The following is a 17,286-nucleotide window of genomic DNA, read 5'->3' as shown; positions in this document are numbered from 1 at the left end:
CTATAATACAGAAGTATGGCAAAATATTGTACAAGCAATCAGAGGATTAGAGATGAGCGAGAGTACTCGGTTCGGGTGTTTTTGAACTCGAGCACCGCTTTTTCCGAGTAACTCACTACTTGGACGAAAAAATTCGGGGGCGCCGGGGGTGAGCGGGGGGGTTGCAGAGGGAAGTGGGGGGGGGGGAGATGAGAGAGAGCAACCCCCTGTTCCCCACTGCTACCCCCCACTCCACTACGCCGCCCCAGACGCCCCCCCCCCGAATCTTTTCGTCCGAGTTTGTCCGGAAAAAGCGGTGCTCGAGTTCAAAAACACCCGAACCGAGTAGGTTCGCTCATCTCTACAGAGGATCATGAGTTCAAGTTCCCTATGGGCACTAAAAAGTAAAATGAAGTTTAATAAAGTTTTTAAAAATATTAAAAGTTCTGCAAACCTTCCATTTCAAAAAAATGTAAGCAAAGAAACAAAAAATAACATAATTTGCCTTGCCGAGTTCATAAAAGCCTGAGCTATTGAAATATTGCGCTATCTATTCTGCACAGTGAATATCATAGAAAAAAAATGCCAGAACTGGGGTTTGATGAGCAGCCCATCACTCAAAGAACTTGAATAAAAAATTGTCAAATATATCATATGGATCCATAGAAAACTAAAGCTTGCTCCACAAAAACAAGCCCTCACACGCTGCCATCAATGGAAAAATTAAAAAAAGCTATGGATCTCAGAATATGGCAGCAAAAAGTCATTTTTAAAGGGCTTATCATTGTTTTAGCAGTAGTAACACATAAAAAATATATAAATTTGGTATCTGCAATTGTATTGACTAAAATGAACATGTCCTTCCTACTGCAAGCTGTAAAAACAGAATCCCCCCAAAATGGTGTTTTTCTTTTATTCTACAGTACTTAAAAATTGTTAAGTTATAGAATACATTTTATGGTACCATTGAAAAATACAAAATTATCCCATAAAAACTAGGCCTCCTGTGGCTATGTCAACAGAAAATTTAAAAAATGTATGGATGTTGAAAGGCAGGGATAAAAAAAAGAAAAGAATGTCAGGTCTTCAAGGAGTTAATTTTAATAAGCTGTGCCAAAGAACCTGGAATTGATTTTTTGTAGTTTTATTGCTTTGTATCTTAGTTTTCTGCACACTGGCATTTTTTGGGCTCCGTTTCAATAAGAAATAGGATGTACTAATTAGAGATGAGCGAACGTACTCGTCCGAGCTTGATGCTCGTTCGAGTATTAGCGTGTTCGAGATGCTCGTTACTAGAGGCGAGCACCACGCGATGTTCGAGTTACTTTCACTTTCATCTCTGAGACGTTAGCGCGCTTTTCTGGCCAATAGAAAGACAGGGAAGGCATTACAACTTCCCCCTGCGACGTTCAAGCCCTATACCACCCCCCTGCAGTGAGTGTCACCCGAGTATATAAATCGGCCCCTCCCGCGGCACGCCACAGATGCATTCTGACATAGCTCAGGGAAAGTGCTGCTGATGCTGGAGCTGCTATAGGGAGAGTGTTAGGAGTGATTTTAGGCTTCAAGAACCCCAACGGTCCTTCTTAGGGCCACATCTGACCGTGTGCAGTACTATTGAGGCTGCTTTTTGCAGTGTTGCACTTTTTTTTTTTTTTGTATATCGGCCGTGCAGAGCATTGCGTCCTCAGTCTGCAGTAATTTTACATAGTATAGGGCCAGTAGTGCTGAGGCAGGGACAGTGAAAAACGTGAAAGACATATACTGTCTATATAGGCAGTGGGCTTTTCCCAAAAAATTTGGGACAAAAAAATATATTTGGGCTGCCTGTGACCGTCCTGACTGTACTGCGTCTCTGCTGGGGGTAGTAGTCCTAATTAATACGCAGCCAGCTAAGTGTTACAGCAGGCTTGCACAAAATTCTTTCCTGGCTCTGCTGTGCGTTCCGTAAGCGAAGTTAGCCTCCAACCACAGGCCAATAAGCGGCACATTTAATTACAGCGTTCTGTTTCTGCACTACTGGTAATACACCATGCTGAGGGGTAGGGATAGGCCTAGAGGACGTGGACGTGGGCGAGGACGCGGAGGCCCAAGTCAGGGTGTGGGCACAGGTCGAGCTCCTGATCCAGGTGTATCGCAGCCGACTGCTGCGGGATTAGGAGAAAGGCACGTTTCTGGCGTCCTCACATTCATCTCACAATTAATGGGTCCACGCGGTAGACCTTTATTAGAAAATGAGCAGCGTGAGCAGGTCCTGTCGTGGATGGCAGAAAGTGCATCCAGCAATCTATCGACCACCCAGAGTTCTGCGCCGTCCACTGCTGCAACTCTGAATCCTCTGGCTGCTGCTCCTCCTTCCTCCCAGCCTCCTCACTCCATTACAATGACACATTCTGAGGAGCAGGCAGACTCCCAGGAACTGTTCCCGGGCCCCTGCCCAGAATGGGCAGCAATGGTTCCTCTCCCACCGGAGGAGTTTGTCGTGACCGATGCCCAACCTTTGGAAAGTTCCCGGGGTCCGGAGGGTGAGGCTGGGGACTTCCGGCAACTGTCTCAAGACCTTTCAGTGGGTGAGGAGGACGATGACGATGAGACACAGTTGTCTATCACTCAGGTAGTAGTAATTGGAGTAAGTCCGAGGGAGGAGCGCACAGAGGATTCGGAGGAAGAGCAGCAGGACGATGAGGTGACTGACCCCACCTGGTTTGCTAAGCCTACTGAGGACAGGTCTTCAGAGGGGGAGGCAAGTGCAACAGCAGGGCAGGTTGGAAGAGCCAGTGCGGAGGCCAGGGGTAGAGGCAGGGCCAGACCGAATAATCCACCAACTGTTTCCCAAAGCGCCCCCTCGCGCCATGCCACCCTGCAGAGGCCGAGGTGCTCAAAGGTCTGGCGGTTTTTCACTGAGAGTGCAGACGACCGACGAACAGTGGTGTGTAACCTTTGTCGCGCCAAGATCAGTCGGGGAGCCACCACCACCAGCATGCGCAGACATATGATGGCCAAGCACCCCACAAGGTGGGACGAAGGACGTTCACCGCCTCCGGTTTGCACCACTGCCTCTCCCCCTGTGCCCCAACCTGCCACTGAGATCCAACACCCCTCTCAGGACACAGGCACTACCGTCTCCTGGCCTGCACCCACATCCTCACCTCCGCTGTTCTCGGCCCCATCCACCAATGTCTCTCAGCGCAACGTCGACCGTCGCTAGCGCAAGTGTTTGAGCGCAAGCGCAAGTACGCCGCCACGCACCCGCACGCTCAAGCGTTAAACGTGCACATAGCCAAATTGATCAGCCTGGAGATGCTGCCATATAGGCTTGTGGAAACGGAGGTTTTCAAAAGCATGATGGCGGTGGCGGCCCCGCGCTACTCGGTTCGCAGTCGCCACTACTTTTCCCGATGTGCCGTCCCAGCCCTGCACGACCACGTCTCCCGCACCATTGTATGCGCCCTCACCAACGCGGTTACTGCGGAGGTCCACTTAACAACGGACACGTGGACAAGCACAGGCGGGCAGGGACACTATATCTCCCTGACGGCACATTGGGTGAATTTAGTGGAGGCTGGGACAGAGTCAGAGCCTGGGACCGCTCACGTCCTACCCACCCCCAGAATTGCAGGCCCCAGCTCGGTGGTGGTATCTGCTGCGGTGTATGCTTCCTCCACTAAACCACCCTCCTCCTCCTACGCAACCTCTGTCACGCAATCAAGATGTGTCAGCAGCAGCAGCAGGTCGCCAGCAGTCGCTGTCGCACGGCGCGGCAGCACAGCGGTGGGCAAGCGTCAGCAGGCCGTGCTGAAACTACTCAGCTTAGGAGAGAAGAGGCACACGGCCCACAAACTGCTGCAGGGTCTGACAGAGCAGACCGACCGCTGGCTTGCGCCACTGAGCCTCCAACCGGGCATGGTCGTGTGTGACAACGGCCGTAACCTGGTGGCGGCTCTGCAGCTCGGCAGCCTCACGCACGTGCCATGCCTGGCCCACGTCTTTAATTTGGTGGTTCAGCGCTTTCTGAAAAGCTACCCACGCTTGTCAGACCTGCTAGGAAAGGTGTGCCGGCTCTGCGCACATTTCCGCAAGTCCCACACGGACGCTGCCACCCTGCAACATCGGTTTAATCTGCCAGTGCACCGACTGCTGTGCGACGTGCCCACACGGTGGAACTCTACGCTCCACATGTTGGCCAGGCTCTATGAGCAGTGTAGAGCTATAGTGGAATACCAACTCCAACATGGGCGGCGCAGTGGGAGTCAGCCTCCTCAATTTTTTACAGAAGAGTGGGCCTGGTTGGCAGACATCTGCCAGGTCCTTGGAAACGTTGAGGAGTCTACCCAGATGGTGAGCGGCGATGCTGCAATCATTAGCGTCACCATTCCTCTGCTATGCCTCTTGAGAAGTTCCCTGCAAAGCATAAAGGCAGACGCTTTGCGCTCGGAAACGGAGGTGGGGGAAGACAGTATGTCGCTGGATAGTCAGAGCACCCTCCTGTCTATATCTCAGCGCGTTGAGGAGGAGGAGGAGGAGGAGGAGGAGGTGGAGGAGCATGAGGAGGAGGGGGAAGAGACAGCTTGGCCCACTGCTGAGGGTACCCATGCTGCTTGCCTGTCATCCTTTCAGCGTGTATGGCCTGAGGAGGAGAAGGAGGAGGATGATCCTGAAAGCAATCTTCCTAGTGAGGACAGCCATGTGTTGCGTACAGGTACCCTGGCACACATGGCTGACTTCATTTTAGGATGCCTTTCTCGTGACCCTCGCGTTACACGCATTCTGGCCACTACGGATTACTGGGTGTACACACTGCTCGACCCACGGTGTAAGGAGAACCTTTCCACTCTCATACCCGAAGAGGAAAGGGGTTCGAGAGTGTTGCTATACCACAGGACCCTGGCGGACAAGCTGATGGTAAAATTCCCATCCGACAGCGCTAGTGGCAGAAGGCGCAGTTCCGAGGGCCAGGTAGCAGGGAAGGCGCAGAGATCAGGCAGCAAGTACAGCACAGGCAGGGGAACACTCTCTAGGGCCTTTGACAGCTTTCTGGCTCCCCAGCAAGACACTGTCACCGCTCCCCAGTCAAGGCTGAGTCGGCGGGAGCACTGTAAAAGGATGGTGAGGGAGTACGTAGCCGATCGCACGACCGTCCTCCGTGACGCCTCTGCCCCCTACAACTACTGGGTGTCGAAGCTGGACACGTGGCCTGAACTCGCGCTGTATGCCCTGGAGGTGCTTGCTTGTCCTGCGGCTAGCGTCTTGTCAGAGAGGGTGTTTAGTGCGGCTGGGGGAATCATCACGGATAAGCATACCCGCCTGTCAACTGACAGTGCCGACAGGCTTACACTCATCAAGATGAACAAAGCCTGGATTTTCCCAGACTTTTCTTCTCCATCAGCGGACAGCAGCGATACCTAAACAATACGTAGGCTGCACCCGCGGATGGAAGCATCGTTCTCTATCACCATCAAAAACAGGGACCTTTTAGCTTCATCAATCTGTGTATTATATTCATCCTCCTCCTCCTGCTCCTCCTCCTGAAACCTCACGTAATCACGCCGAACGGGCAATTTTTCTTAGGCCCACAAGGCTCAGTCATATAATTTTTGTAAACAATTTTTATACGTTTCAATGCTCATTAAAGCGTTGAAACTTGCACCTGAACCAAATTTTTATTTTAACTGGGCTGCCTCCAGGCCTAGTTAGAAATTAAGCCACATTAACCAAAGCGATTAATGGGTTTCACTTGCCCTCTTGGTTGGGCATGGGCAATTTTTCTGAGGTGCATTAGTACTGTTGGTACACCAATTTTTTGGGGCCCTCGCCTACAGTGTGATCCAATTAATTTTTTGCCCACCTGCATTAAAGCTGACATTACATCAGCTGTGCTGGGCACTGCAATGGGATATATTTATGTACCGCCGGTGAGTTCCAGGGAGCCACCCATGCTGTGGGTCCACAGGGAGTTGTAACTGCATGTGTCTACTTCTAAAGAACCCCAGTCTGACTGGGGCATGCAGTGTGGGCCGAAGCCCACCTGCATTTAACATGACATTACCTCAGCTGTGATGGGCAATGCAATGGGATATATTTATGTACCGCCGGTGGGTTCCAGGGAGCCACCCATGCTGTCGGTCCACACGGAGATGTAACTGCATGTGTCCACTTCTAAAGATCCCCAGTCTGACTGGGGCATGCAGTGTTGGCCGAAGCCCACCTGCATTAAACCTGACGTTACCTCAGCTGTGATGGGCAATGCAATGGGATATATTTATGTACCGCCGCTTGGTTCCAGGGAGCCACCCATGCTGTGGGTGCACACGGAATTCCCATTGCGGAGTTGTACCTGCCTGTGACTATTTATAAAAAAACGCGGTTTGACTGGGGCATGCAGACACCTTGACAGAATGAATAGTGTGTGGCACATAGGTTCCCCATTGCTATGCCCACGTGTGCAGCTCCAGATGGAGGTGGCACAGGATTGGATTTCTCATTGTTTCTGTACAGCATTGTGGGCTATCGCCCTGCCCCTTTAAAAGAGGGTTGCTGCCTAGCTGTGCCAACCCTCTGCAGTGTGTGCCTGCGATTCCTCCTCATGGTAGACGCACTTATAAATAGACATGAGGGTGGTGTGGCATGAGGGCAGCTGAAGGCTGCGCAGGGACAATTTGGTGTGCGCTGTGGACACTGGGTCGTGCAGGGAGGGTTGGGCAGCATGTAACCCAGGAGAAGTGGCAGCGGAGTGTCATGCAGGCAGTGATTGTGCTTTGTTGGAGGTAGTGTGGTGCTTAGCTAAGGTATGCATTGCTAATGAGGGCTTTTCAGAAGTAAAAATTGTTGGGAGGGGGGGGGGGGGCCACTCTTGCCGCTATTGTGGCTTAATAGTGGGACCTGGGAACTTGAGATGCAGCCCAACATGTAGCCCCTCGCCTGCCCTATCCGTTTCTGTGTCGTTCCCATCACTTTCTTGAATTGCCCAGATTTTTACAAATGGAAACCTTAGCGAGCATTGGCGATTTACAAAAATGCTCGGGTCGCCCATTGACTTCAATGGGGTTCGTTATTCGAAACGATCCCTCGAGCATCGCGAAAATTTCATCCCGAGTAACGAGCACCCGAGCATTTTGGTGCTCGCTCATCTCCAGTACTAATACATTGTCAGTGTGCGGTGTCCGTGTATATCGGAATATTGTGTTGGTGTGCTGTCCAACACAAGCTGTGCCCAAATCCCTCAGGTGAAACTCGCACTTACAGCTAGTGTTCATCTACCCTTAGGATAGCCTTTACAAGAACTGGATTATTTTCAGGGTAGGGCTTATATTTCAAGACTTCCCCAAAAATCCTAGTCGCGGGGAGTCCCCTGCCACTGCTGTCACAGCAGGCAGAGAATCGTGATTGTGTCCCATTGATTTCAACAGGGCTGGCACTGCTGCGGCCGGCCCCTATTGGAAACAATGCGAAAAGATCGCTATCTCCTGCTGCGCCTGTGACAGCCACAGCAGGAGATTCCTTGAGCCCTGCTGGGATGGGAGGCCGTTTCCCTGCGGAAACGTCTTGCATTCAGGGCTTCAGAAGGATTGCGAGAACGATATTGGAGCGTCAATCACATCCCGATATCGCCCTCGCCAGTGTGCAGGAGCCCTGAGAGTTCAAAGTCTCAAGACTACACAGAAATCTTTGGTTGCACAACTAATGTCGCGGCCAAAGTGGTCATGTTGCCCTAGTCTTAAGTGGTTGTCTTTCTTTTTCACTCAGTCACAGGTTAGACAAATTTCCTGTTACTTCAAAGAACTATTCCGAAACATTGATTGAGCTGCTAACTAAAGCTGGCCATATACATTATGTGAATATCAGCCAAACTTGCTTATATTGGAGGGCCAGATGGATCATGTGATAGGTATGGCAGTGTCTGGACTCTACCGTGATGGCAGGCATTGGGGAAAATAAGGCAGTTAGATTTGAACATGCCTAATCTTTCACACTCATGGGCGATAAGCCACTTTCAAAATTACATGACAGTAGCTTATTCCCCTCTCCCCATTGATAACACATACAGGGTTGGCCAAACTGAGCGTGCATGTGTATGGGAGGGTAGATCTCTAAGATCTTTACTTTTGAAGTTTGAAGCAATTACACTTTTACGCCTCTTTCCCAAGAGCGTATATCAGCCGGCCGTAGCTGCTAAACTTCCTCCCTCTGCTCTACTTCCCCCATACAAGCTCACCTCTGCTCTACTCCCCGCTCGTTCTTTGCAATGAGAGGGGACGGGGCGGAGCTAAACACTTGCCCGTCCCACCTCCACATTGCTGGCTGCGGACAGGGGGTGGGACATGGGTGGAGCCAAGCTCCACCCACTCCCCGCCCCTTGACCATAGTCATCAATGGGAGGGGACAGGATGATGCCTAGCTCCGCCCCCATCCACTCCCATTGCAAAGAACAAGTGGGGAGGAGAGCAAAGGTGAGCCTATGATGGGGATGGAGGGTAAAGGGGTGATGGCATGATAGTTTTGGCGTGTATGCACCGGGACTCATGCTGTACGAACGGGCGCACAAACGTTTGATTTGTGCGCCCGTTCACCAGTTTTATGTCTCCCAACATAGCATATATCGGTCGGCTGTGAAAGCGGCTGGCTGATATACACTTGTGGGAAAGAGGCCTAAGTCACTGTATCCAAATCCTTCTACATACTATTTCAAGGGGTTGTCCAGGTCTTTTTTTTTCTACTGATGACCTCCTGAGCTCAGGACAGGTCACAAATACATGATTTGTGGGGGTCTGCTGCTTGGATCTCTACCAATCAGCTGACTACCGATGAAGGAAGCAGATTACACTGACCATAGTATAGCAGCCAGGATTAGTTTTGCAGCTGCAGCTCTCACGGGATTCAATAGGAGCTGTGCCTGCAATACCAACTTGGGCCACTGTGTTTTGTAATCAGTGGAGTTCTGAGCGGCAGACTCCTAACCAATCATCTACTGATGACCTGTTCTGAGAACAGGTCATCAATAAAAAAAATTTTTAATCCTTCTGATAATAGTAGTGGCACTTCTAATGGACATACTTTAGCCGCATTTACACGCAAAGCTGATCGTTCAAAATTCGGCAGAAACTGACAGTTTTGAGCGATTATTTTGCATTAGCTACTATTGGGCTAATTAGTCCATTAATAGCTACCTAGCTTCATTTTCATGTATTTGGAGAGCAGCTGGTGGTCTGTTCTCTAAATACATGTGGTTTGTTCTGCAGTGGGTTGCCAGCTACATACAATGCTATTAGCACTGCCTGCAGAGAACACAGCATGCTGTCCCTGTTATCAGAGTGGAAGTATTTTATGCTGACTTGAAGTCAGCGATAAACGAAGAGTGCACAGTCAGTGCATGATAGGCACGCATTTACACGCAACGACTATTGCTCAAAAGCCATCGTTTGGACGAATTTTGAGCGATAATAGTTGTATGTAAATGGGGCTTTAGGAAACTAATCTTAATCATGCAAGATCACTGTGTAACATAAATACTTATTTTTTCAGTGCTTTACCTGGTTTGGTCTTTATCTTTGTTGTCATTGTGTTGAAGTCAGATGTGTCAATTTCCCAGGCAAGAGGAAGAGTCCCAAGATCACTAGACAATGAATCCAAATTTGTGTCTTCATTATAAATCCTGTCAGACCCAGTAGCCTGGAGATCAATGTAATTCAAGGTATTGTTCAAGGCGGGTTTATCTTGAGAGCCTGCACTGCTCACTGAGCTTGACGTTTTGCAAAGAGATGTTGCTTGGTTCAAGAATGCATAATCTGAACAGACAGTGTAGAACTTTTCCCTCGTGTGAGTCACTGGACATCCCCAAGGGTAATTTCGTTCTAAACCAGAACCTAAATTTGTAGAGTCCCCCACATTGAAGGGCTTTACATTTTCTTGTAAATGATCTCCTGGAGACCTCCCTTTGGACTTGTGCTCGCTGTTGGAGGTACCATTAGCTTCTCTGTCTGCCTCTACGTTAGGCATTGAATGAAGAGGACAAATGGAGGTTACCAAAGGCTTGAGGTCAACAGATTCACCTTCAGTGAGTATTTTTCATAGGATAAGCTTCATACTGAATTGAATGCCTGTAAGATATAATATTTGTTTAAGACTTACAGAAAAAGTGTAGTAAAGATATTTTGGGCTACTAGTAAAGAAAGGAGGAAAAACTTTCCTAAAACAAACATCTATAAAAATCTGATATTACACACAATACTGTATAATATAAACAGTCAGTAATCTGAAAATGTGTTTCTACTTAAAGAGACCTTCCGGGCTTTTTACAGGGGCATATAAATTGTCCATAACGAGTGCCGATACAGCAAGTGCTGGTGCCATTTTAAAGGACCTTTTCAGGGATGAATGGCCAAACAAACCATCAGTTGTTTCCATTATTATGGAAAGCGCAGATTCCATCCACATGTGGCCAAATCCTATCCAGATTATGAAATTTCATCTGACAAATTATCACTTTGATTGAAATTGTCCGTTTTCATAAACTTTAGTCTATGAAGCCATAGGTGAACTAACTTTTTTTCTATAGGTATGTGCCCAGGTACCTACACCCATTAAGGGCTTCATTGATTGCCTTTATTTGCTGAGATCTTAGTAAAGCTTTGGTTTTCTTCTTGACTTGCTGGAATGCTGCAGTGGTGGTTTTCTGCTTGTCCAACTTACAGCACATAATTAAAAAGGTTTGGAAATTCCCTGTTCTTTTCAAGATCTGGCTTGCTCACTACATTCCATATAATCCCTTTTCATTCAATGTACAATGAAGATTTTTTTTAAAGTGGGTCTTAAGAGGCCTCTTAATCCATGACTGTAATTCACTGGTTTATTACCCCATCCCCAGTATCTGGTGGTTTATCCCACCCAGTGTTGGACTGCAGTGCCTAGGGCCCATTCTGAAGGCCCACCGAACAGTTATTGAACATGCACATATTACCAGTCTGAGATACAGTATGCTGCCCACACATATGTAGTGCAGTGGATGCACCATTTGTGTGTAGGAGTGTGTGGGCTGACTCCTGGCTCACGGCCCACTGGCCAGCAATCAAGATTTGCACGCATTTATCGCAGGGATCTGCTGAGTGTACAAGCACTCTAAGGCCCAATGTCCACAGGTGGACTTGAATTGCGGAATTTGCGCGGACCATAGGCGTCCGCAGCTGAATTAAAGTATGCACAATAGATTTGCCGACCTTTTGGTCCAGAAAACAAGTCGCAGCATGTTCCATCTCAGTGCAGTTTAAAACAAAACTCCACTGCGCATGGCATGTACGCGGCGCGCCGCTGGCACTATCACACACATCCACAGTGGAGCAAACAGGTAGGGTTAGATTCCACTGTGAGCTCCTGCATGCAGAATACAATCCACCTGTCGACATGAAGTCTAACTGACTGAGCATGCTTCTGTGTAATGTAGCACAGGCCATCAAGTTTTATTTGTGATAATCAGTTCCCACACGGGGTGATCATACAACCAGGATTACATGCGTAGCTTACTTTGGGCTCAATTTAACTGTCCATTTCTAGTATAAGGCCTCCTGCATTGTGGAGTCTGTGGTAGGTGTCCGGACTTCGCAGCCAATACCGCCCATAGTATTCAATGGCAAAACGCCATTTCATCTCCACGAGCGGAAATCGATTGCGATTTTTCTCTCGCGGAGAATAAATTGCAGCATGCTGTGATTTTGTGCAGGTTAGGTACAACCGGCTTCCATTGAAGTCAATGGAAGCCGTCCGTCCCATGCACTTCTGCAGTGAGAACTGCGGAAGAGTTGCGTGATACGCGTCACCCCCCCAGCGCCTACAGCTACTACGCATGCGCGATGGAGTGCCGGTCCCTCCCGCCTGTGTGCACGAGGCCTAAGACAGTTGCAGTCTCTGAACACTTTAGGTTATACACAGGGCAGAAATGCAGCTGAATGTCACCCCTCCCACACCCTGGGTTGAGTTGAGTGGCTGCTCATCATTCTGCCCATGAACACTTTTGCTCCTCTATATTGCAATCTGGCTATTGAGCCTTCCCTGTAGTATATATCTTGTATCTGGCTTCTTTTTCTGTGAGTTGTTTTTGTACATTTTTTCTCACCTCTGTGATTTTATGTAGTTAATTGTGAGATAGCGTAGGTTCTGGCGGACGTGCGGTGGCCTTGCCGCGGCCCATCAGCTTATGTCTCCTGGCCAACATACTAACGAACACCCGCAATTATCAGTGTGTGGTTTGCTATAGATGCTCAAGGAGCCCAGGATGGCATGCCAGTGTGGCACACTCTGTTAATACAGGGCAATCCACTGCTTTGTCAGTGTGGGTTGTACTCCTGCATGGTGTGGCGCACATATCTATGGCGGTCATTCTTGGTATTGGTTCATATTACGCAGATTAGGCTAGTCACCCCTCCCCCACCCTGAGTTGAGTGGCTGCTCATCAGTTGGCACACAAACACTTTTGTTCCTCTATATTGCAATCTGGCTTGCTGCATGCTATTGGGGTACATGGTGACTGAGCCTCCCATGAAGTATATAGCTTGTATCTGGCTATTTTTTCCATGAGTTGCAGGTACATGCTAGGGCTATTGTAGAATGCTGCTTCAAGCACTAAGACATATGTAAACTTTGAATGTATCGATTAAGTATAATACTACTATATTTACTGTACTTATATTTTTGAGGTTCTTGGTATTCTTTATTTGTACTGTATAAGGCCGCCTGCAGACGAGCGGGTCGGATCCGGCAGCGAGAAATCTCGCCGCGCGATCCGACCCCAGAGCCTGCAGGGGCGAGCGCGTACTCACCCGCGCCTGGCGGCCCCGGCTCTTTGATGTGCCGGCTGCCGCGCAGCCGGCGCATGCGCAGACCGGAGCCGGCGGCCAGGTGAGTGCGTGATCCGCACAAAATTAGAACATGCCGCGGTTTGTTTGCCGCGCGAGATTTCGCGCGGCCGTCTGCATAGGAGTGCGTATTGTAATGCACTCCTATGCAGACTTTCAGCGGCGGAAATCCCGCGGGAAATCCCGCGGCGGGATTTCCGCTCGTCTGCAGGCGGCCTAACTTTGTATGGAATAGCATAGGCTACTCCGCTATTCCATACCACAAACAAAGGGTATGGCCTCTGTCAAGTGAATGAAGCCCTACGGATATGTTTGGTGCATATGCGAGAAGCTTTTTCTGGCATATACGTCAAGTGTAGACTCCAAATGTGATGTGGTTATAGGCCGGGCTCACAATTGTGCTTCTTCTTCGGGTAAAATGACAGGCAGCTGAGTGGAAACCAAATGGACCCTATTATAGTCAAACAGGTTCATTCGTCACTATTCAGTTCCGTCATAAAACTGTTCTGTTTGGCCAGGGAATTCCCCTTTCCTGCTCCCATAATGGAGCCCCCGCTGCAGATGTGAGAGCGGCCATAGCCCTAGTAATGTTCACAGATTTCCTTGACGTTTCTGTAACATCGGACTGCATTGGTTTTCAGCCTACATTAAAGTGCATTTCTGCATTGCTCATTTGGCACTGCTAAGGAAAAGGGTTAATGATATTAGTATAGACTTATGGATCCAGTATCCATACCCTGACATGGCTTACCTCTTCCTAAGTGTTAGTATACTGTATTCTCATTGATACATTGCTTAAAATGGTTTCCGTCTCCTCCATATAAGGTCACCTTGTAGTATCCTAATTTGATCTGTATTCTAAGACACTGACATTTTTTGCCTGCATGTTATTTAATCCAGAAATACATTTCTTGCAGAAAAAATGGGAATTCCAACCAACAAGGAAACAATTAACCTACATCCACAATGCCAATATTTCCCCAGGAATGCAGTGCAATGTACAGATAGTAAGATAAGGTGACTGGAGAGGCAGCAAGCGCAGATAGAGTAGCAGCCCAGGAGTTCCCCACCACACTTAAAGGGGTTGTCTCGCGAAAGCAAGTGGGGTTAAGTACTTCTGTATGGCCATATTAATGCATTTTGTAATATACATCGTGCATTAAATATGAGCCATACAGAAGTTATTCACTTACCTGCTCCGTTGCTAGCGTCCCTGTCGCCATGGCTCCGTCTAATTTCGGTGTCTTCTTGCTTTTTTAGACGCGCTTGCGCAGATGGGTCTTCTCCCTTCGGCTCGGAAGCAGCTGTGTTTTGGCTCCGCCCCCTTGTACGCGTCATTACGTAGCTCTGCCCCCGTCACATGTGCCGATTCCAGCCAATCAGGAGGCTGGAATCGGCACATGTGACGGGGCGGAGCTACGCGATGACGCGTACAAGGGGCGGAGCCAAAACACAGTTGCTTCCGAGCCGAAGGGAGAAGACCCATCTGCGCAAGCGCGTCTAAAAAAGCAAGAAGACACCGAAATTAGACGGAGCCATGGCGACGGGGACGCTAGCAACGGAGCAGGTAAGTGAATAACTTCTGCATGGCTCATATTTAATGCACGATGTATATTACAAAGTGCATTAATATGGCCATACAGAAGTGTATAACCCCACTTGCTTTCACGAGACAACCCCTTTAAGGAAATCATCGAAGGCGGCGAGTTTCCCCTCAGCAAATATTTAATGCTGACGAAGCAGGCCTTTATTGGAAGAAGATTCCAGAGAGAACCTACATCAGTAAAGAAGAGAAGTCTATGCCTGGCTTCAAACCCGCAAAGGACAGGCTGACTCCACTGCTTGGCGGTAATACCGCAGGAGATATGAATATCAAGCCATTGTTAGTGTATCATGCTTTACACCCAAAAGCCCTGAAAAATATAGCTAAGGCCTCACTTCCTGTTGTGTGGAAGAGTAACCGAAAAGCCTGGGTCACTCTTGGTATGTTTCAAGACAGGTTTTATGACCATTTCATCCCCGAGGTGGAGCGGTCCTTCCAAAATAAGAACATTCCCTTCAACATTCTACACCTTTTAGATGATGCACTGGGCCACCCCCCTTGCCTGGATGATTTTCATGCAAATGTGAAGGTAGTTTTCCTGCCACCCAACACTACCTCCCTAGTTCCAGGTCTAGCTTTTGGGCCCAACATAAAAACGCCCGGCGCTATATTGGCCCGGCCCGGGAGCTTTGACGTCGGTCCCAAAAGATAGTCCTGGAACTATCTTTTGGGACGGAATACGTCAGCTGCTGCATGGGCTCCTATGGGAGCGAATGACAACAGCCGGAGAAGGGAGGTGGGAGGGAGTTTAGCAGTGTGACTGCTAATCTCCCTCCCTCTTCTCTCCTCCCCTCCGGCTGTTTGCAATGGGAGGGGGCAGGGTGGGGGCATTTGTTCAGATGGGCGATGTTTAGCAGCGTAAAATGGGCAATGTTTAGCAGCTAAGCTCCGCTCCTGTCTCACCCCCTCCCATTGCAATGAGCCGGAAGGGAGGAGAGAAGAGGTGAGCTGGCGAGGGGGGGGGGGGCGTATATGCGCTGCCCATGCCATCTGAACGGGTGCACAAACGTTAGACATCTGCGGCCATTCACGAGTTTTAACTGCTCAGATCAAAGCGTATATCGGCCCACCATGAAAATGGTTGCCAATATACGCTCATGGGAACAAAGCCTTAAGCTAAGCTTAGATTTTAGTTGATCTTTTCCATTGTTTGGCTCAGTCATAGAACCGAACAACAAAGATAATAGAAGTGCCATATATAGGATTTCATTGACACAGACAGTGCCCAACAGATCCCGCCAACTATAATTCGGCCCATTGGACTTCTTCTGTGTGAAACAGGCTCAGGCCTCTTTCACATGGGCATTGCGTTTTTCAGCTTGCCATACCATGGGCAAAAAAATGCATGGATGAGAGAAAGCCGCGGCTGAATCTCGCTTTTCTCGCCCATTCACAGAGCCGGGTGCGGCATACATACGCCGCAGCCTGGAATTCCGTCGACCGGGGAGAAATTCTTCAATCGGCTATCAGATGTCAGCTCCCATAGAAGCCTATGGGAGCTGCTGGCTGGTCGCGGCCAAAAGAAAGGGCAAGTCCTATCTTTTCCGGTCACCTGTAAATTCGGCCACTGGTATCGGTAACGTATGTGCTATCTTTTCCAGACAGCCAATTTTACACTGCTAAATATCACCCCTTTTGAACGAATGCATTGAAATCCAACGCTTCAGATGGTCGCAATTTTCGCCCGATGTTTTATCGCTGCAAAATAGCCACGATAAAACGCTTGTGTGAATAAGACCTTAGGGCGGATTCACACAAGCGTAATTCTCTGTGTGCTACCCACCGTAGACAGTCGTGTAGCAAGTACACAATGATCTTGGCGTGTATGTGTGCAGAATACATACCAAGATAGAACATCCTGCGTTCTTTATGGCGCACGTATTTCACGTGTTGTGTGTGCGAGACAACATGGGAGCCTATGGCAGATTGGTACAGTGTATTACGCGTGCAAAACCGGCAATGTAATATGCAGTATTTATATATCTGTGTGAAGGAGCTCTTAGGGATACATTCATGGCTTTTATGATGAAAAACATGACTCACCTGCAACGTATAGTTCTCCCGCTGCCGCTGATACGTGAGCCTCTGATATTCGATATTTTAGTTTAAAAATTACATTTATCCAATCTTTTTGAAAGGCATAAATTCCATGAATTACCAGCTACAGAGTAGTAATCATTAAATATACATGGGATTGAAAGCTTTAGGATATATTTACAAGCGGTATGTGTTTCGGGTCACTTCTGCTTTCCTGGTAGAACACAATGATTTAATCCGTATTTCTACAGCACAATAACATCCTGTGAAATCAGGATAGGAATATTGAAGGAAAAAGCAGAAAATGGATGGAGGTCCCGCCTGCGTCTGCAGCACCAAGACAACCTAACCACAACAAAGCCTCAGCAGATGGCAGCTATTGTGTGTCCAGGGCAGCGCTGCAGCCTGGTTGACAGGTCAACTTCAGGCATTCTGTCTTACTGGCTGTATACATGCTCAGCGAATACATCCCAGCATCCTAGCACACCTTACCTCCCTTGTGGATCCGGCGGCGGGTCAGGTGCACAGTGCAGCTCAATGGGAGCCCTGGGTGATGTCAGATGGGAGTGCAGAACAAACCAAGGCAGCACTTGTCATCCTCTTATTCCTGCTCTCCCCACCTCCACAGCAGTAGCATATCCCTGGGCTATTCTCCTGAACAGCATCGCCATCTACCGTAGGGAAGACCTCATCACTTAACTCCTTCGCTGCATCCTTCATACATTGTAATTAGGTCTGATTAGCTAATGATTGTAGTTAGCTCAGCGATTACCATCTAATTGGCTTGTTCCAGACTAATGACGGGCTGGTTTATCTATACTGGTA

At 48.7% G+C, this 17,286-nt stretch overlaps 1 protein-coding gene across 1 annotated transcript in view; it reads right to left on the bottom strand.

The window, feature by feature from the left end:
• BIVM (basic, immunoglobulin-like variable motif containing) overlaps window positions 1–17,032 on the bottom strand; it is a 36,520-nt gene extending 19,488 nt beyond the window's left edge. The window contains exons 1-2 of the mRNA XM_066580082.1: window positions 16,954–17,032; window positions 9,507–10,073 (exon numbers count right to left, since the gene is read on the bottom strand). Coding sequence (XP_066436179.1) covers window positions 9,507–9,972 — 466 coding nt within the window. The 5' untranslated portion in view covers window positions 9,973–10,073; window positions 16,954–17,032. The remainder of the gene's footprint in view (window positions 1–9,506; window positions 10,074–16,953) is intronic.
• Between the last annotated feature and the right edge of the window lie 254 nt (window positions 17,033–17,286).

Source organism: Eleutherodactylus coqui, chromosome 1 (assembly GCF_035609145.1).
Source record: "Eleutherodactylus coqui strain aEleCoq1 chromosome 1, aEleCoq1.hap1, whole genome shotgun sequence".
NCBI lineage: Eukaryota > Metazoa > Chordata > Amphibia > Anura > Eleutherodactylidae > Eleutherodactylus > Eleutherodactylus coqui.
The sequence above is the reverse complement of the archived record's forward strand: the minus strand, read 5'-3'. Positions and strand labels throughout refer to the sequence as shown.